The 21251-nt window shown below is 42.5% G+C and overlaps 1 protein-coding gene across 4 annotated transcripts in view; it reads left to right on the top strand.

Moving 5' to 3' along the window:
- SLC26A7 (solute carrier family 26 member 7) overlaps window positions 1–21251 on the top strand; it is an 80320-nt gene that overhangs the window by 45555 nt on the left and 13514 nt on the right. For all 4 annotated transcript variants that reach the window (XM_083451096.1, XM_083451094.1, XM_083451095.1 and 1 more), the window contains 9 exons: window positions 901–983; window positions 2585–2732; window positions 4286–4399; window positions 7190–7267; window positions 8009–8104; window positions 11420–11526; window positions 12526–12592; window positions 13397–13537; window positions 16643–16691. In XM_083451096.1, the coding sequence (XP_083307222.1) occupies window positions 901–983; window positions 2585–2732; window positions 4286–4399; window positions 7190–7267; window positions 8009–8104; window positions 11420–11526; window positions 12526–12592; window positions 13397–13537; window positions 16643–16691 (883 nt within the window). The remainder of the gene's footprint in view (window positions 1–900; window positions 984–2584; window positions 2733–4285; window positions 4400–7189; window positions 7268–8008; window positions 8105–11419; window positions 11527–12525; window positions 12593–13396; window positions 13538–16642; window positions 16692–21251) is intronic.

The raw sequence follows: 21251 nt of genomic DNA, 5'->3' as shown, positions 1-21251 counted from the left end.
TTGGGCTCATTAATTGTAGCCATGCAACCTTCTGGTGTCTCAGCTATGATGTTTAGTCTTTGTAATGCCCAGCTGTTTTTCAAAGTGGTGTAGTAAAACTGACTTTATAGTAAAGAATTTTGGGATTGTGCTTTGTGAATGCATACTGTGGCTCTGATGCAAAGAAGCCTTACAGGTGTGGGAGCTTGATTCAAGATCTTAACCCCCCAAAACCCCATCCCCACACATTAATCTTTGAGTCTGGATGTGTACATGTGCCAGATGAAAACATATAGGGCAGGGGATGAGGAACCCCCGGCCTAGGGACCAGGTTGGGCACTCCAGGCCTCTCTATCTGCCCTTGGAGCTCTCCCCAGGCCACCCCCTTACTGGCCCTGCTTTGCACCCCAAATGCCGTTGCCCGACTGAAATGTGTCCTTGGATCCTGATAATCTTCTTACTTATCTGGATGGAGGATAGAGAGGTATGTTTGAAGGGTGCTCCTCACCTTCATTTCAATATACCTGAGATGTGTGGGAACACATGCTCTCTTAATGTAGGGAAATTGCATCCCCTTCCTTTTCAATACACTCCATGCTTCTCAACTGTTAATTCAATGTAATAACCGTAGATAAATTGAGGGTGTGTAGAAGAGCCAATATTCACATAGCTTCTGTATAGCTATATGCTATCATGTAAACCCAACTATACGTGAACATAGGCAATCCCCATCTGAGAAGAAGCTGACCCAATGGTCTCATCTCTGTAACTTAACAATATTGCTTCTATTCCACTGGTTCCACTCATATTGTTCTCTGAAGAAGTGAGCCCAGTGCCAAAAGAAACATAAAGATTTCTTTTAAAAGTGTGAAGTGTTTATTGCCTCCCTCCTCTAAGTCTTTGTTGTTGCTTGACCAATAGATAGTTGCTACCTCTGCTGCCTGCTACTATGCTGATATGAAGCACAGCTATGGCATGGAAGTTGTGGGACATATTCCAGAAGGGTAACGTGTTCTTTATATGCTTGTATGTATTGATACATAAATATGTATATTCAGTATGTTTTGCATTTTTGCATTTTAAAATCATTGTTTGCATACCCTCATCCTGTGCAATAAAATGGTCAGCAGCTGAAAAATGAAAATGAAACCATGAATTCTGCCTTAATAAGGATGATAACAACAAAGTTGATTTTCAGAAGGCTGATTTACTGAATAGGGAACCTACACAGAACCAGACATCAGATACTGGGGATCAGTGGGTCGTATCCAACGAAGCGCCAAGTTAAAATCCCTTAGCACTATACTCTTGTTCTGCTGGTGAAATGTTTTGCACCAGCAGAATGTAGCTGCATAAGAGAATGCACAAGCAGGTGGCTGGTAACTTTTTTGCACAACAGGTTATGGAGTCTGTTGCGCAACAAGCTTCTGCTAGCGCAACTGTTATATTGGAGTCCTGTGTTGCACAACATTAAACTCATCCACTTGCTAGCATACTGAGAACACTGTGTAGGTAATGTAGGTCCAGTTCTTCTGATGAATAGGAATGCTTCTTTATTTTGTAGAATAAGAACCACAAGTCCTTTGCTGTCTGATTCTGTCCCCTATTTCTTTCTAAAGCTGCTACTGAAGACTAAATTGACACATCTGTTTTTATGTTGACTGGTTTTTACAAACTGAATGTCCAGCCTCTTTTTTATGCCTGGGCTTGTGGGACTACATGTAGTCATTTTTCAGATGACCGAAATCCGGAAATACTAAACTTGTGGATTTAAAGAGGGAAAGGGTGTCTGTGGTCCTAGCAGCAACCTCCATAGGCAGCCACTCCTTTGAAATCAGAGGTTAAGTATTCAAGTTGTATGAACTTAAGCTCTCGCCATGTGATTTGGGGATCCTACCAAGGAGGCAACCTATACACATACAATTTGCATGTGCATATCTGTTCACAAACAAGTTGGCCGTGTGCGGAGGTCCAGAATAGTGGCCATGATGCCTCCTCCTGCTCACATATTTGAGATTTTTGCTAACCTTCTGAATGAGGGCTACAGCTGGTTGGCATCAGTGCTTGTTTTCCAAGGTTACTCAAGGGCACGCAGCACTGGCACCATTTTTTCTAGAATAAAACACTGGTTAAAAGGGTGACACTTACTGAAACAACTTCATGGTGAGTAAAGGTACCTCCCCCCCCCCCCCCGGAGGAAATGCACTGATTGTATTTATGTGAAATGTAGAGATATTGAGAAGAAGCTTTGATAAGCTATCTGAGGCAAAGACCTTCAATATGTATCATTTCAGTACATCAGTGCAGCTTTGTTAAATAACAGCAAACCAGACAGCACATTTTGGTATTTGGTAGACTTTGTAGCACTGAAGAATGCAAATCCTTCCTAAAAATGACCCTTCTCAAACTAAACTTAAAATTGAAAAGCTGGAATAGACTGTGATTTTGTGGCTATAAAATGAGGAAATTCCATCAGAATTGAGATTTCTGTGCCTACCCTGAATTAATGGGAACTTTTCAGTTCACAGTTTTGATTTGATACTGTCACATTTGCCTTCTAATGCATAACACCCTCCACCACATAGGATTGTCCTTACTTTTACAGCATACCACTGCCAAGGTCTCCACCCATGAATATCCTCCCTGAAGTCATCACAGAGGCATTTGGAGTAGCATTGGTTGGTTATGTAGCTTCACTAGCCCTCGCCCAGGCCTCTGCTAAGAAGTTCAACTACTCTGTGGATGATAACCAGGTAAACGTTTGTACACTGTTTTCTGCTGACGAAACTTTGGTGAACATGCTATAAGTAGAAACCTACCAGGATCATGACATGCTTTCCGTGGTCTTACAATTAGTCTTAAGGTATAATTGAGAAAGAATTTGGTATAATTGAGAAAGTTGGTTCAAACTATGACATTTCCCCCCATACTAGGTTCTTGGGTTATGCTAGGCATGCCAGGAAGCCTATAAACCCTGCTGCAGTGATGACCTTATTTCCACACAGCTAGTGACTTTACACCTTACCATGTCCCTCCTGCCATCTCCACCCACTCTGGATAAACTGTTGTGCTTTCTGTAGGCCACAGAGATAGGCCAATGTCCATTCTCAAGACCTTCAGCTCCAAAGTCATGTGAATTTACAATATTATATTAAAGGGCTATTGATCACTCTTGCATTGTTCGGTATCCCAAGGGAATCTCTAAACTACCAGTGAAGAAACCATAAGGGTATGCAGGCAATGGGAGGGAGGGGAAGGATTTGTAAAATTATTGGTTTAGAATGTTTCCCAGCTTTTGGCAAAATGTTCTCAAAGTTATTTGCATAGCGAAAAGTAGCTTGCAAACAGATTTAAGCAAATTTGCTTACACTCTGAGCATGTGTGGGCTTTTCCATGTAGATCTTCCACTGCTGAACAAGAGAACAGACTTCCTCACTTTACACTGGATAGTTTTGCAGGTTCTGGTTTTGGAAAGCAACCCCCACCTCGAATTTGTCAGATGCTCCTATGACCCTAAGATTAAGTGTCTCAAGCTCTGTCCACTGAGCCCACAATAGCAAATTCGGAAATGGGTCAGATAATATCCAGGCCAGGGGGATAGGGCTGCTTCTGCAATTGTTTTGTTTTAGTAGTAGTGGATAGAGAGCATTTCTTTTTTCTCCTTATTCTGCAACGCTTGAGCTTGGGTGGGTCACCCAGTGAGACTGATGGGCAGTGAGCTTAGAACAGGCAAAACAATTTACTCACACAATGCGTGATTAACTTGCGCAAATCACAGCAGCAGCTGGCAGGGTGTCAGGGCTCGTCTGACCTCCCATCACCACTGTTGCTGCAGTTTGCCAGGAGAGAGACAGAGAAAGGTGCGGTGGCCGTGAGGGTGGTGCAGTGCAAGCCAACCAACCAGTGAGGCCAATCTGGCTTTCCTACTGGTATGTTTGCACTACACCAACCTAGCAGCTACTGTCCCTTCCTGGTAGCCCACAGTAATTGTAGGAATGAGATGCCAGTTAAGCATGGCCCCAGTGAAGGCCACTGGTTTACACAGCTTTAAAAGAGGATTAGACAAAGAAATTCATGAAGGGCAGGCCTATCATTGGCTATTAACACAGCTATATGGAACCTCCAAGTGCAGAGGGAATGTGCCAAGGAATACCAGTTGCCAAGGGTGTTGCCTTTAATCCCTGTTGGTGGGCTTCACAGAAGCATATGGTGGGCCACTGTTGGGATACAGGATGCTTGTTGAGATGATCCAATCTAGCAGGACTCTACTTTGGTTCTTATGCTCTTTCCCCCCAAAACTTTCCAGGAGTTCTTGGCTCATGGCCTCAGCAATGTGATCCCATCCTTTTTCTTCTGCATACCCAGCGCAGCAGCCATGGGCCGTACTGCTCTCCTATTCAGCACTGGAGCAAAAACACAGGTAACTCTATTTATGTTGTCAGGGCAGAATAGAAATATTGGCTGTTGTACTCGCATCTCCTGCACTGCAGTGTAATTAATGCTGAAAATGAGGTGTGAGATCCTTCGTAACCATTCAAGGGAATGTTGTAGGCACAGGTGCCTGCTACATTGGCAGAAGAAAAGGGAAAGGAAGCAAGCTTAACTCTCCTAAGATGCTTCAGAAAGGTAATACCGACCAATCAAATACAGGGGCAATGATCCTAGAATGAAAATATATTAAGAGCTGCCTACACTGAACTGATGCAATGGATTGTCTAGGTCAATCTTGCCTTCCCTTACCTGATGGCCTCCAGATATTTTGTACTGCAACTCCTATAATCTCTTATCATTGGCTGTGCTGGTGTGGGCTGATGGGAGTTTATGGGATACCAGGCTGGGGAAGGCTGCCCTATCCTAACCAGCAGCAGGTCTCCTGGCAAAACGTCTCTCCCAGCTCTTCTGCCTTTGACCCTCTTAGTGAAGATGCCAGCGGATGAACCTGGGATCTTCACCTTACCTTTAGCACATGTTCTTTTCTACAGGTCTACATTTCCCAATGGAAAAAAGAGTAATGTTTAAACTATCTTACAATACCTAGCAAAGATATAAATATAACCTTAAGGTTAACAGTCAGAGTGTTGGTTTCACCTTAAGAAAATCAGACTAATAACTGCTGGGCAGTAAGAGCCTGCCTCCAATCGTATTGATTGTCTCTGCCTACAGTCCACAAGAAGTCTTGTGGTGCTTTGAAACTCTAACCATTTTTATTATGAAATAAGCTTTTGTGGACTTGAGTCCGTTTCATCAGATGCATGGTGTAATCTTCAATTGCAGGTGTATGATACATAGGGGATAATGGGATTTGTAAGGAGTGACATCAGACGAAAATGAAATGCAAAAAGTAGCCATTCAGTTAGAACATGTGTGGAATAAGTGCTGTGATCCCTTCAAACAGCAGTAAAAGGTGATAAAACAGCCTGCCCACACTACCAAACTGGAAGTTTCTGAAGTGTGGTTGTCATGTTCTGCGGGGGAAGGGAAATAGTAACTTCCCTTTCCTGAGACACTGTCTGTGCTCATTTCGAAAGTATCTCTAGACCCAAGCAGCTGATGTCTTCCTTCTTTTGATGAAGGCCAAAGAAAACCAAACCAAAACTCTTACCCATTTGTGCCGACCAGCGAATGCTTTGATACGTAAGGGCGTATGATCAACCACTGGAGCTATCCATAGAAAATATCAACGGAGACAAAAGCAAATGACAATAGTGATTTTAGAGGCTAGACACAGACACTAAACACACACACAAAAGTCCCTGACAAACCAAACAGTCCTTTGTTTTGGGAAACAAAACTGATCTATTACATGCCTATCTCAAGCCAAGTCTAGTCATCAGACTGACATAAAATAAGCAAAGCAAAGCAACAAATACAGGCAAAAAAAGTTCCCACCCAATAAGAATCACAGGTCCAATCAGGAGAGTAATACGTACAAAATAGAGAATATTTAAAAATCATGCAGGTCATGGTATGGCTAAGAAACAGATCCAATCACTCCCCACAAATTGATCTCCACTCAAACAAATCCTGCGGCAGTTCACCATTAGACTGGAACAACATCTTATGAGAGATGTGTGGCTATTGCTGAAAGTAGCTTCTCTGCACCTCTTCTCCTTCTCTTCCTCCCGTTGTGCAGTAAAACGGAATGAATGACACAATGGTACCATGTTCCAAGTTTTTCTGCACTTGTGCCACTTTATTAGTGCAGAAACTAGAGCTGTGGTGTCACACATTCTCATTTATATGCAAGAAAAGGAAGAGATTGAGGTGGAGAGTTGGGAGCATTGCTGTTTTTAGTGTCAGCCCTGCATCTTTTGTAATGTGTAATTGCAGTATTAGATCCTTGAGGACAAAATAAAGGCTTCTTAGAGACCCCTCCATGTAGAATGGGGGGAAAAACCGCATGGTCAACTTTCCTTAATGAAATGCAAAAGATTCAGAAAGAAACAGCAATCCATGCATACTTGCTTGTTCTCCACTGCTGGATGCTGGAGCCTTGTGTTCAAATTCCCAGTGACTAGGTGACCTTCTGCCAGTTGCTCTCAGCCAAGCTGGTTTCATAGGATTGTTGTGAAGAGAAGCCAGAAACGTATGCCACTCTGAGATCCTTAGAGGAAGTTGGGATAAATAAAGCAATCAGGTTTGAGAGGAACTTGGGAGGAGACAAGTGATGGAACAGAGTGCCTAAACATTTCTCCAGCTACCACTCCCTTGCCACAATTCCCCCCTAGGCGAAGCTGCCAACCAACAGGTATGTGGATGACACGTAGTCCCGTCCTAAATCTCATTGAAATCAGCGTGACTTGGGTGTGGATGAACTTCTTCGGATTGCAACCATTGTGTAATAAATGCAGGCACAAAAGTACATTTTTCCAGAAGCTCAGTGGTTTCTGCCTGCATATTTGAGATCAAACAGTAACACCCCCCCCTTTTGTATATTGTGCATATTGGTATTTGATACATGTATTTGTTCTTTAGGTGGGCTAAGGGTAACCACAACAGGTCAAATCTTAAATTATACTCAGATGCTTCCAATCTGCAGACCATGTGAGAGCCAAAATCCCCTTTCCTAGCTCCTAGAATTTTTATGTGTCTGCAGTGTTTTGTTATGCTCAGCAACATCGGCAAACCAAGCACTTTCATTTCATTTTAGACATGCTTTAGAATTTGAATAATGTGATTATTTATGCTTCTCCTTTCCAATTGTTTTTAGGTGGCTTGCCTAATATCTTGCATATTGGTGCTTGTGGTCATCTATGCAGTAGGACCAATGCTATACTGGCTGCCCATGGTACAGTTCTTTTTTTAATTACTATTATTTGCTATCATATGATTTTCATAGACTAAACTATTCTTTCTGAAAATGACTGCACCGCCTTTCATTATGATTCCATGATTATTAATGCTCTCATAGAAGGGAGAGAACACACCAGTTTCATGTGCCAAGAACAAATAGGGAGTGGGGAGTCTTTCTTTCTGTTTTGCTTGGATATGAACTGGGTTGCCTGTTTTCGATGGAACTTATTGCAGAAGTTTTGAATCCTTGCACCTAGTGTATAATTTTGCACTAGGTCATAGGACTGGAGCCAGGGCTTCTAGCACCAGCGCTAGGGGATAATTTACCCTCTTCTTCCCATGAGTAAGGGGAAAAACCCTTATTCTCCACGCAAGGAAAGAGGCCTTTCTACTGTCTGAAGAAATGAAAGTGGCATATTCACTCACAGCCTGTTCTTGTCCCTGGTTATTATTTTTTGGATTTTAAAAATGCCTGGTATTTCAAAGGCTCTTTGAATTTATCCTTCTAGTTGCCACCCAAATGTATCGTGCATTGCAATTTCAGAATCCACAAAAGGCACGTGTAAGATATTTTGTCTTTGGCATTATTTATATTTGGAGGTGTTGATAACTGTAGTGAAGAGGTGTCTTCAGGCTTCCTGGGAATTTGCCAATTAACTTGCCGAAATCTATTTCCCTGAATGTTTGGGGGGGAAATGCTGAATTCACTTCTTGACAAAGGATTCTTTCATTGCAGTGCGTACTAGCAAGTATCATTGTGGTGGGGCTGAAGGGGATGCTGGTGCAGTTCCGTGACTTAAAAAAGTATTGGAATGTGGATAAAATAGACTGGGTAAGTGAAATTGAATCTAAGGATTCCCCTCCTCCAGGCCTTTTAATGCATGGGATAATGTCCTAAATGCCCCCATTACCAAGTCTTCCCTTTTGTTGCTGTTCCTCAGCCAACTGTGTAGGAATTTACTGAGAGGAAGGTCCATTCTTTTACATATGAATTAAAGTTTTGCCACTGTTTCTTTCCCTTACCCTTTCTTTTCCCTGCTAACAAAGCACCTTTCTCCTCTGCCATGTGCTCTCAGGAATCCACCTTCTGATTTGATGTTCTAGGACCAGGAAAGGCCCTGGAACAAATAATTAAGTTGGGTGATGGTTAAACGTGTTATTTGACCTGCTGATGATCTGTTGATTTCTATTAGTTGCCTTACTTGTCTTTATAAAAATACTTTGCCAAAATACTCTTTGTATATTCTGTAATGTCTTTACTGAACTTTGTTCCTGTCTATGATTTTCCTTTAAAAGCTGGAAGATAAAAAGAAAACCTGCTTCACTCTGTGTCAGGGTGGCATATTGACGTCCTTATTAACAAGAGTTCTGACAGAGAGCCATAACAAACCTCTGAAAGGGTAACTGACAGGTGGGGATATGGTTGTCTTGGCCAGCCTTTCCCAGGCATTTGTGCCTTGTATTATGATTGAAGTGAAGATGTCCCATTGCCAAAGGAGGAGCCTTCTTGAAATAAATATTGGTTTTATACTTACAATTGCATTCTAGGTTGGATGTTTAAAACTCCATAGGACTCTCAGTGGAACATCAATAGAACAAGAATGAATTCAGGAAATAGAAACAGTTACATATGATTCTTTGTCACACGCCAAATCTTATTATGTAGAAGCAAATACGTCAGTTCTAAGGAGCTTGCGGTTTAGCCCTTGTGTGTTGAGAAACCTCTACTTGCCTGTAATAGTTGCTATGGTGTCTGGAGAGCCTTATTACAGCCACTGCTATTGCCGCCTCTACTTGCTTACTTTTCTTCTACAGCAACATAGAGACACTGCTGTGAGGGATAGCAGGTCTTGTTTTGCCCATTGGGACTGCTTCCCCCTGGGAAAACCCATTCTTTACTGCTGAATTGGAGCAAACCTCAGTTGGGTTTTCCATGGATTGACGTTCGTTCCGATTCTGGGGTAAAGAGTGGGTTTTCCAAGGGAAAGTGGCAGGGCAAATGGAAAACCGCTCAGACCCATGCCTAGAGAGCACGGGACAAGCAGAAAACTGCTCAGATCCTTCTCAGCATGGGATAAGAGGAAGTGTGGACAGGGGGGAAGCTCTTTGGCTGGCTGTAGCAGCTATCAAGCCCGTAGTTGCTGCATGCAGATGGGCACTTTGATGCAAGTGAGATCATTGGCCTCTTAGGATTAGGGGTTTGGTTTGAGAACAGTGCTCTCCCAGAAATGTTTTGAAGTTCAACACTCATTGTTGAGAGAAGATCTTCTTTGTCTGGGTGGTAAAATTCTCCTTGGATCCTAAGTATTCCTCTCACCTCCTACCTTTGTTTCCTGCTCTTCAAGATTTGTATAAAGCATTATCCTGCCCTTTTCTTTCTTTCCCCCTTGCCTTCTCCTTGGAATTCAGAGTCATCGTTTTCAAAAGCAAGTGCTGAGCTAGCAGTTTTCCCAGGCTGTGTGCTTCAATGCTATTACAAAGAAACCATTTCATTCCAGACGAGATTGTAATTTCAGTTTGGCTAATTTGTTCTAAGGGATGTGAATTGTGGTATGATTTATGTAGCAACACAACCACTATGGAAGGAACTTGAAATAATCAAATTGCTTCAGCCAGGTACCAATTAGTCATCGGGGGATAATTTTCCATCATTTTGGCTTTCTTTACAACCAACATGATAGAGATGAAAAAGACCTTTTCATCAGTCTTCTTACAAAGCAACTCCCCAGTCCTGAATCCCGCCCCCCCCCTTCTGTTTTCTTCCCTGTACATACATATGCATTTTGCTGGTTTGGGTTTAATGTTTTACTCGTTGTTCTCTTCTCAGTTTGCACTATAAATCTTACTTTTTTGGAGGAGCAAAACTTCAGCTTTGGACCATCACTGGAAATAAGAAGCAAGAAAACAACATTCAGTAAAATTAAGAAGCAGCCAGATCTTTTTACGCAAATGCAAAGATGAACAGATTTTAATTTCAAATTTTGTAAAAGGAAACCTTTTGCAATCATTCTCCCCCTTGCCCCCTCCACACTTCAGTATTCTGGTTCAAACCAGTAGAAGTCAATGAGATATCAGAATGTTATGAGATTTCAGTGCTAGCAATGAAGCTGAATATAAGATTACTATTTTTTGGATTAGGTTTTTAAGTTTGTATATGTGTATAGACTTGAGAGTGATTGTTCTGCTACAGATTGTAGATATTTGCAGAAATCCTTTGGTTGGGATACAGCAGCAACTGAGTTTCAACCACGAAACTTTCTGGGTGATCTCAGATCAGTCACTATCTCTTAGCATATCCTACATCAAAGCCTTTTTTTTTTTTTTGTAAGAATAAAAGGGGAACCTCTTATATACTTCTCTGTGATCCTTGTAGGCAGGTTAAGAAAGAAACGTGATCAATAAAATATAACACTTCTCTTTAAAAGTGTGTGTGATGCAGATGCCCAAGCTTGGAGTCCTGCCATCTAGTGTCACCATCTTGATAAGTGTTTTATATCTTTAAAAAGTCACTCCCACTGATGATGATCTCCATACACTGCACCAGTGCACTTAAATACAGAGATCTCTCACAATGCTATAACAGTCTCTGTAAACAGCAACATGTAAAATAGCTCACTAAGCTCATTGTCAGGGATTGAGATCTTTTAGGCTATATTGCGTACCAAATCCAACCATTTATTAGTCATGGCTTCTTGGGCTATCAAAGTGTAATCGCAGGTGTGCATTGCTTGACTTCTGTTGTATCATACAAGAAGCATGACTTTTGTTATATCATACAGGAAGCACAATACCACTGCATGTGGTAGGATAAATCTGTAACTGTCCATGGTACTGATTTCCTTTCTTTTTCTCTTTCCCCCCTTGTCCTGCCACTGCTGTGGTCATATTGGTTCTGAATGTTTCTCTAGTCCTTTGACCAGGGCCTAGGAAAAGCCTATGCTGGCTCCCAGTAATGTGACCTGTGCTACTACAATAAATGTGTACTTATTTATCCCCAAAAAGGAAAATATTATAGGATGATCCCTATGGAGAAGGGATGTTTTGGACAAAAATCAGCTTACAGGGAAAGGGTTAATAACCTTTCTTCCAACACACATTTTTGCTAAGTTTGTATAACTAATTCCTTTTTGTCTTCTTTTCCTTACAGAGTATATGGGTTAGCACTTACATATTTACAATTTGTTTTGCTGCTAATGTGGGATTGCTGTACGGCGTAGTCTGCACAATACTTATAGTGGTTTTCCGCTTCCCAAGGTGAGACATTCCTACAGTATTCTCAGAGGCAAACAATTTTGTATCCACAACAGTGAAATATATAATTCTATAGCATTTAGGACAAAAATACATTACAAACTTACATAGGTTATATGCCAGTTCAGCTGTCATTCCTCCCTCCAAGGAATCATGGGAATTGTAGACTGTTGAAGGTTCGAATTCCTGGCCCATGTCCCAGAATGCTCATAGTATAGACTATGACTATGCAACCAATTTCAGGATTAAAATAAGCATGATGTAAGGGGAAAATGGGATTCCCAATCCTATGCTTCCATTGTAAAATGAATATAGGGTCTGAGGATGTTGTTAGCAGGAGCCAGATGGTAGTTGGGGATGGGTTAATTCCTGTCTTCTGCTCATTGATGCTGCCTTGCAAATGCATCTGGAAAAACTGTCCAATGTCTTTTTTGTTTGTGTACATGTAGGTGAACGAATCCTGTTAATTTAACTATTGAGCCCAGTGGCGTAGCGAGGGTTGCCAGCACCCAGGGCAGGGCAAGTGTTGTACCCCACCCCCACCCCCAGTGAACTGGGCAGCTGGGGTGGGAGCTCACACTGGGGGAGGGGGTGTGTGGAGTCCATGTGGAGGGTGAATGGAACCCTCCTCCTTCAGGCTGCTCGCCTGCTGCCTCCATCCACCTGACCACTAGACCAACCTGCTTGCTGCCGCACCTCAGCTGCCAGGGCTCAAAAATGTGTACCTGGGGCCATGCCCCCACGGGCCCCCTCACACTATGCCTCTGATTGAGCCTGACTTTTTTTAAAAGTAGAAGAGCAAGTAGCTATAGAACCCTTTCTGTTTTAGCACCCATTAACAAACACAGGTTGTCGAATGTATGAAGTAAGTAATTTGCAGAATCTGGAACATGTGAATAGCCAGATAGCACCTGGAAAATGTTCACTTTTCAAAAGTTTGTTTTGGCATTTACAGTCACAGTGCGCAGTCTTATGTATGCTGCTTTCACATATCTGTTATAGAGCAACGACTCTGAGCCTGAAACATATGAAAGAAGCGGAATGCAGATTCAAAACAGAAGCAGATTCTGTAAGCCTAGTCTTCTTATTCTCTCTTCATTCAAAGGGAGTTATATTTCAGCATGGGGGAATCCCTGTCCTCTTCCTCCTCCTCTGTGCTTTGTCCTTGCTGGACATGTGTCCATTTCAACTTCCTTCCTCAGAGTGTATGTGGAGACTGCTTGTACCTATCAGCAGGGGAGGGGGGGTGTAGCAGGAGGGACCTGATCTTATTCCTGTTACACACAACCTAATGAGAACCTGGCATCATCTTGGCATTCAGGAGTCTAGGGTGCAGAATGCTTTAAGCGGCATTAAAAAAACATTGGGAGACATTTCAGACTTCTCAGTTTCCATACATTTGTTTCCTGTCCGCTGTGGGGCCTACTAGAAGGCTCAGCCCTAGGGATGACAGCTGGTGCCACCAGATTTTGCAGAGGAGCCTGGAAACCAAGTCTTTGGAGGAGTGGTTGAAAGAGCCAAGTGGCTGAAGGAAAGGTTAAGGGGAGGCATGGCTGTCTTCAGATATCTGAAGGACTGCCATGAAGAAGATATTGCTCCAGCGGGCAGAACGAGAACCAAAAGGCGGAAAATTGCAGGAAAGCAGAGTTCACTTAAACATGAGGAGAAACTTCTGCACACTGCCTGTGGGGCGGTATGTGGTAGGCTTTCTCTTGGTCGAGGTATTTTACTAGAGGCTGGGTGGCTGCATTGTAGATGTTGCATTGCATTGAGCAGAAAGTTCAACTCCATTAGCCTGTTGTAAAGAATGCTATGTCTGCTGGTTAACAAGCATTACTATATTTGCTAAACTGTTTTTAATTTTAATTCAAAGGAGTCCTTACAACCAGTAAAAATTGTCTCGGTGAATAACCCACTCGTCTTTCTGAATGCTAAGAAGTTTCACATGGACATATTAAAAATAATCCAGAAGGAAAGCACGTGTGCACAGCAGCTACCTGAAGATATGAACAAGGTAAGGCATGCTTCATCATGGAGAGAGGGTTGCTTGTGTTTCTTTCTGTACTTTCAGTTCACGTTTTCATTCCACCCGCTCGTATTGCAGAGAGGAAATTCAAACTGTACTGCAGATTCGAAGCATGGTGATTGTACTTTGTGTTGTGGCCAGGAGAAAATGACTCGGGAGGTAGAGAACACACTTTAGAACAGAGATAGCTGCTTTATCCCCAGTAAGACTGTTGGTACATCTAACTCAGCAATCTACACTGACTGTCAGTGGCTCTTCATAGGCTTTATACAAGGATTGGGTCCTGGGTCATTCTCCAGGCATTCTCTATTACTGAGCTGACAGGTTTGGTCTCTGGCAAATCTAGTCAAAGGAATTAAAATAAGCAGAATAAAACCTTTTGTTGCTTGAGACATAAATTTCTTAACTGGAAAACAGGATCTGGATCTTGCTTGGTGCTTTTTTTTCTAGAAAAATTGGTTCCAGAACTCACCGCAAAGTTGTTACAGTAAGTCACTGGGCAACTAAGGACAGCCCTGAACAGATGCCACTTTTGACAACAGCTGCATTTACCACCCACGGAGGTCTAAAAACTATAGCAAGTTGTGTCCCTAACTGGTGTGGGAGTCTCCCCTGGTTCTGGTACAGGTCAAATAAATGTGCCCCCGCCTCCCTCGTTCTCTTAGTTTCAGGTAGATGGCTAGGACAGGTTGGAAGGGCCCTCACACAAACATATATGTGTGCAGCGGTGGAGGTCTGGTTGGAAAGCTTAAAGTCTGCTGTAGCTACACAGGAGATGGGTTGAGGAAAAGGAAGGAGGACTTGGCCCAACCGTGTAGCAGCTAGTAGCCAGGTGGAGTCATAGATCTAAATAAAAGTGTAGACTCTCACACGCTGGCCACCTTCCGTTTTGACTTGAAATGTTCGTTTTGCGGCGGGAGCACCAGCCCACAATGACACCCACCTGAGAGGGGCCAGAACTACGCTTTGGTGTGCTCTGACTGGAAAAAAAAGCACTTACCTTGCTACTGACCATCAAAGTTGACAATACAGTATTGGCTGGATGGAGGAACCTTACAGCAAATATGCAGCAGCAAATTTCAGGATTATTAATAGTGGCCACTTTGTCTTGATCTTCAGAGCACCCCTTTAGTGGCATGGCTGCTTACCATGAATGCTGACTGTGCATGGATGATCAAAGGAAAACAACAACAAACAAGCCTATGGTCATGTAAAGCATACTCAATAAACACACGAGATGTAACCGGCAGTGTTCTTAGGATTAAATTATTTTTTACATATTCAGTTAACGCTGCTGCGCGCATTTCTAAACATACTTTTTGTTTTGACAAACTAAGTAATGAAGGCAGGAGGTGTCTCAGTCACCTATATGCAAGTGCATGGTTGCTGGCTGACTGGCAGCCCCCACCAATGTCAGCATTCTGCACCTGGGGTTCCTAGCTAATGTGCCACCATGGTGCTGAATGAGACAGCCTCTGCCTCTCTCGCAAGCTCCTGAATGTTTCTGGTAATGATTGATTTCCCTCCTTGGATTGCTCTGGTGAGTCTTGCAAGCCAATACTGGATATTACAGAACCACCAGACATCTCCAGGACTCCCACTTCTCTCAAGCAAACTGACCGTGCAAAGCTACACTGGGACCTCCCATAGTTGAAGGAATTGAAAGCACAACATTATTTATTCCCCCTTCCCACTTAGTAAGGTTGTGTGATATGGCAACACAGAAGCCAATTTCCAGCGCTACAGTGGTGGAGTCCTTCTGTTGATTTTGGTTAGATATGATTGAGAAAGCAAAAGCTTAATTTTTCAGAACAGTGGTCCATCCATCACTCTTAACAAAGACTGTTTCTATGAATACTGCGTGCCTGGCCATTTCCCCTGCCCCTCCACCAAATCAGCATTCGAAGCTATGGAGTTGATCCAGATTAGAAACCTAGGAGCATGACTCAAAGCACGTCTAAGAAAACAGTGACCTAGTCGGAGCCAGCAATCCAAAAGCCAGTGCTTGGATCCAGGGTAGACCGTGTGCCAACTAGTTAAGCCAGGTAGCTCTGATGCTCGATACGCGTGCACACACACACACACACACACTGCTTGCTACTGAAGCCAAACACAAATAGAAAATGACTTGTGCACAGTTAATGAAGGGTTCTACAAGTGTGATGTGGGCTTTTGTCTGTGTGTGTGGGGGGGGGGAGGTGTCAGTTCAGTGAGCATAGAAGAGGATTAGCCAAATTCATGGAAGAGAGATCTATCGATGGCTATTAGCAATCATGGATAAATGGAGCTCCCATGTTCAGAAACAGTATTCAGAGAAAAAGATACTGCCTTTATGCCTGGGTTCTGGGCTTTCTGACAGCATCTAACTCACCATTATGAAAAATAGGATTCTGGACCAGGATCTTAAGTCTATCCCAGCAGCATTCTTAATGTTCTTAAGTTACAGAGGCAAATATATGCATAAATGAAGCTGACCAAAGTTATTGTATGGCCCGTATAATGTGGCTTTAGTATATACCGGTATGCTGCTGCTGCCGCCGCCACTGCACTTTCCCCTCATCTTGCTATTCTGTTGAGCCATTGCTATGGCAGTACAATAAACGTGTCCTCAGCTCAAACACCTTCTGGGCTCATGTACCCTCGTCTCTCCCTATGCCTCATGTGCCTGAGCCTCTCCCTCTGTAGTTTGAGGCAAATTTAGGGCTTCCCTAGGTTTATTGTAATACAGTGTATAGGGTTTTTTAAATATAAAAAAAATATGGTTTAGCTATTTTCTGTTGTGGGTGATACTGTTAGCCACCTTGGGCATTTCTAATGGAGAGTTTGAGTATAAATGTACTGTAATAAACAATATTTATATATTGTTTAATCTTTGCAACACACCCCTTTTAAAGTGATGGTGTTATTGCTACTGAGGCTGAGTTGTAGTTGCCTCACGAAGAAGTACTGAGTCTCCAGGCCCAGTAAAGAAACACAGAGCTTAATACAACGGAACTTCAGTTACCTTTGTGTACGGTGGATTTGCAAAAATTTTAAGGCAGCGAAACAAGGGACAGTTCTTTCTCTCATCGCTTTTTTTTCTATTTCTTACAGTATGAACAGAACACATTGCTCAGCCCATTATCCAATGGAAATTGCCATGGTGAGTTTATCATTTAAGACAAACACTTGACGGGCCTTTAGATTACCCCCATCATATTCCAGGACCCATGTCAGTTAAAGTTTGATCAGGAATCAAACTTATCTCACTGCCCTACATACCTTCCCTTTGACATGGCAGGAGGTGAAGGGTCTGAAGATTGTGAATGTGTTGGAATGAGTGTGTTGATTTAACTAGGTGTTCGAAATGTGTTGTAAAATAAACATGTGGGGCAGTTACCAAACGTAGGTGATGTAGATTTCCAGGTTAGACCACTTTGGAGATCAGTGGAATACCATAAAATTATATGATTGGGTCATATTTCTCCCCCCTGGTTCTTTATTGCTTTAGAATCTAAAGTTCAAATGAATACACTTGCCTGTCGGCATTGCACCTTTGCACTACAAAAGCTCCAAATTGTGGTGTTGTGCCTTCGTTGAGAGCTTTGTTCTCAATTTTCCGCACGCCAGTCGCAGAGAGCTGTTTGTGTGTGCTGTGACTGCAAGACCCAGGACCCAAAACCAAAGCAAGAGCTTCCCATTACATACAGGGCTTCTCTTGAGTGCAGGACCTAAGAGATGGCAATGGAGAAGGTAGCATGAATGTGCCTGATGCTTACACGTCCAGGCAAGGAGCATGATGTGATGTCACTTAGAATCACCCAGAAGGCTAGAGGCAGGCAGGCATGAGTTCTGTAGGATGTACACAAATGGCTGCCAGCTAGGAGGTGAAAGGGAAGACCTTTCCTGATGCCTGACTGGCCAAAGGGTGGTTAACAGGGTCGAAGATGACTTTCCTGAAGCTCAAGTATGGTGAGAGCCAGTATGGTGTAGTGGTTAAGAGCGGTAGTCTCGTAATCTGGTGAACCGGGTTCGCGTCTCCGCTCCTCCACATGCAGCTGCTGGGTGACCTTGGGCCAGTCACACTTCTTTGAAGTCTCTCAGCCCCACTCCCCTCACAGAGTGTTTGTTGTGGGGGAGGAAGGGAAAGGAGATTGTTAGCCGCTTTGAGACTCCTTAAAGGGAGTGAAAGGCGGGATATCAAATCCAAACTCCTCCTCTTCTTCTTCTTCTTCTTCTTCTTCTTCTTCTTCTTCTTCTTCTTGAATCAGCTCATTATCTCCCATCTATGCCATACATTCAAAGTATCTAGCTACTTTTAACAATCATGGTCATCCCCCCCCCCCCCAAGAATCCCGGGAAGCAAAGTTTGTTAAAGGTACAGTGGTACCTCGGGTTACAAACGCTTCAGGTTACATACGCTTCGAGTTACAGACTCTGCTAACCCAGAAATAGTACCTCAGGTTAAGAACTTTGCTTCAGGAGAAGAACAGAAATTGTGTAGCGGCGGCATGGCGGCAGCGGGAGGCCCCATTACCTAAAGTGGTGCTTCAGATTAAGAACAGTTTCAGGTTAAGAACGGACCTCCAGAACGAATTAAGTTCTTAAACTGAGGTACCACTGTACTGAAAGTTCTTAGGAGACCCCCCTTTTCTTCTTACAGAGCTCCAGTTCCCAAAGTTCCTTGGGAGGAGGGACTGATTGTTAAACCACTCTGGAAGCTCTGTGAGGGGAATCACAGAACTGTAGAGTTGGAAGGGACCCAAGGGTAATCTAGTCCAACCCTCTGCAATGCAGTAATCAGAGTCTTCCAACTGCCACCCCCTTTCACCTCTAGACAAGAGACTCAGAACAGCATGCCATGTTGCACCCCCCCCCCAGGGGGAGGTCTTCTAACAACCCTCAGGACCCTTAGCAAACTATAATTCCCAGGATTCTTTGGGAGAAGCCAGGACTGTTTAAATTGGTTTACTGCTTTAAATGTATAGTGAAAACGGAAGCTTAGCTTGGCAGAGCAGGCTGTCTCTTACTGGGCCTAGAAGAATCTGTCAGTTTCTCATTTTTATAGTCTTATGTTCTCATCTCAACTATTCTTCATCAGTTTTCTGTTTCTTTTTTTTAGAAAAAGCTTCACTTAAATTAATCAGTATTTTGTTTATTTTATAAAATGTGTATTCCACTTGATTGTAAAAACAAAGTAAAACCTAAAGCTGTTTACAGAAAAAACTCCCATTTTAGTGCTCATTCCTCCCAATCTACATTTTATATGCATTTTTACTCGATAAACACATTTTTTCAACCACTTTCTCCTACAATACTGCATTTTGAATGTTATCTTCTCTCATATATGCATGTTATATACACATTTCTGCACACATTATTTGGTTGGAGAACTGAATTTTTAAAGTTGAAGAAGTAGCTGCATTTGAGCTTGCATATTATTTGGGGAAAGTGGAAATTAAGTAGTTTTCACTAAAATGCAAACTCAGCAAATTCTTCCCCATCTCTTGTTCCATGTATTGACTTTTTCATTTAATTGGGATGCTAAGGTGGGGCCCAGGAGGCTTTTTAAATACAAAATAATCCTTTATGAATGATTTTAGAGTGTTGTTTGTGCTGTACTTTTGTACTGTTTTATTGTTGTTAGCCGCCCTGAGCCCGGCTTCGGCTGGGGAGGGCGGGATATAAATAAAATTTATTATTATTATTATTATTATTATTATTATTATTATTATTATTTAACCCACTCCCCATTGAATTCCATGTCCAAAGATTGTGTTTCACGACAAAGTAAGATACAAACATTGTGAACTTTATGTGATAAAAAAACCTATTAATAAACCTATAAGACGCCCCCATGTATAAGACACCCCCTATTTTGGGGGACCCCAATTTAAGAAAATGAAGGGAGATACTATCCATGTATAAGACCAGCCCAGATTTTGAACATTATTTTAGAGTAAAAAAACACAGTCTTATACATGGGAAAGTACCATATTATGGGGCAATGTGACCACCTGGAGGCTTTGAAATGCCAGCAATGTTTTTTTTTCTATTCAGGTAAATCAGTAACTACAAGGTAAAACAAATACTGGAGAATTTTCCAAGCTTTTGATGTATTCTCCCATAATTCCTGATCTTTCATTATCTCTCTGGGGCAAAGATTTTCTTTTACTCTTTGACATTTTTGAATGGGCTGTGGAGAGGATTTCATTAAAGGCCTAGCAGCTCTCTTGAGTCTATTTTTAGTTACTGTCTGGCTGGAGTTTACTTTCTTTGATATTAATTTCCCTTTTGCTCTATTTGGAAAACATTATGCATATACAATTAAATAATCCAATAAACCTCAAGAACTGCAAACGAAAAAAAAAGCGCCAAATCTTTGGCTACTCATCGAGAGGATTTAGTGCCAATGTAAATCCATACATTGTTAGCACCTAAGTCCCTTGAAGAATTTCTGAGCCCTTTATATTCTTTGTCAAAACTATTTAGTTTAAACCGTTTCATTTTGTATCTCCATCCTTTTGTTTAGTGCTTTGTAGTTTATAACTTAGAAGGTTAGTTCTCTTCCAATATTTAACAGAAGAAAGCAAACGATACTTGTATCCCGTAGGCCAGATCCCCGTAATGGGGTGGAAAGCAAATTCTGTGGTTTGTAGCTCGGGCAGTGCAAAGTAACTATCCTATCAGTGTAAGGATTTCGACTTCTGCAGCAGGACCCCCACCATACACCCCCTAAATCTTTTCTGGGGTTTCTCCCAACCATCTGGAGCAGATTTGAGGAGGGGGCAGACTTTGTGCTGCAGGAAGGAAGAGGGGAGAAGTTCTACCTTGCAAGTGGAAACCCTTGTGTTCATGGGATGGTTATTTAGCGCTGCCTGTGAATCTGCTTCTTTGGGGTTGCTATGGAACATTTTTAGAAGTGGTGACTTCAGCGTATGTTTTTAGAAAACTCGCATTATTATGAGAAGCATCAAGTGTTTAAGGATACTTAGTGGTTAACCACCTGCTAACTGAATTGAGCAACTACCTAGTGAAGTGGATGCTCTATGGATGCTTTAGCCGAGATTCCTGCATTTACGGGGGTTGGACTAGATGACCCTTGGATCCCTTCCAGCTCTAAGACTCTAAGTTTGCCTATTGGAAAGCATCTATGAAGCTGTTTCCTTTACATTCCATGAAGAGACAGCTGCGCTCAAACTTGCCATCAGTTCCCCTAATAGAAAATTTGGGTGGTAAGTGTTGACAGAAATTGAATCAAAATCCAGGAGGTCTTCACAAAACATGTGAGAAATTTTGAAGGAAGCTAAAGAACTTCTACGGACGCGGGTGGCGCTGTGGGTTAAACCACAGAGCCTTGGACTTGCCGATCAGAAAGTTGGTGGTTCGAATCCCCGCAACAGGGTGAGCTCCCATTGTTCGGTCCCTGCTCCTGCCAACCTAGCAGTTCGAAAGCACGTCAAAGTGCAAGTAGATAAATAGGTACCGCTCCGGCAGGAAGGTAAACGGCATTTCCATGCACTGCTCTGGTTCGCCAGAAGCAGCTTAGTCATGCTGGCCACATGTATGCCAGCTCCCTTGGCCAATAAAGTCAGATGAGCACCGCAACCCCAGAGTCGATCATGATTGGACCTAATGGTCAGGGACCCCATTACCTTTACTAAAGAACTTCACTAAAAGTGGAATTATTATTTATTTTAAGGAACTAGCAAGGCTTTTCCGT

This window comes from Podarcis tiliguerta (genome assembly GCF_965153285.1).
Source record: "Podarcis tiliguerta genome assembly, chromosome: 7".
Classification (NCBI taxonomy): Eukaryota; Metazoa; Chordata; class Lepidosauria; order Squamata; family Lacertidae; genus Podarcis; species Podarcis tiliguerta.
Note: the sequence above shows the minus strand (reverse complement) of the source record. Positions and strands in the feature narration are given on the sequence as shown.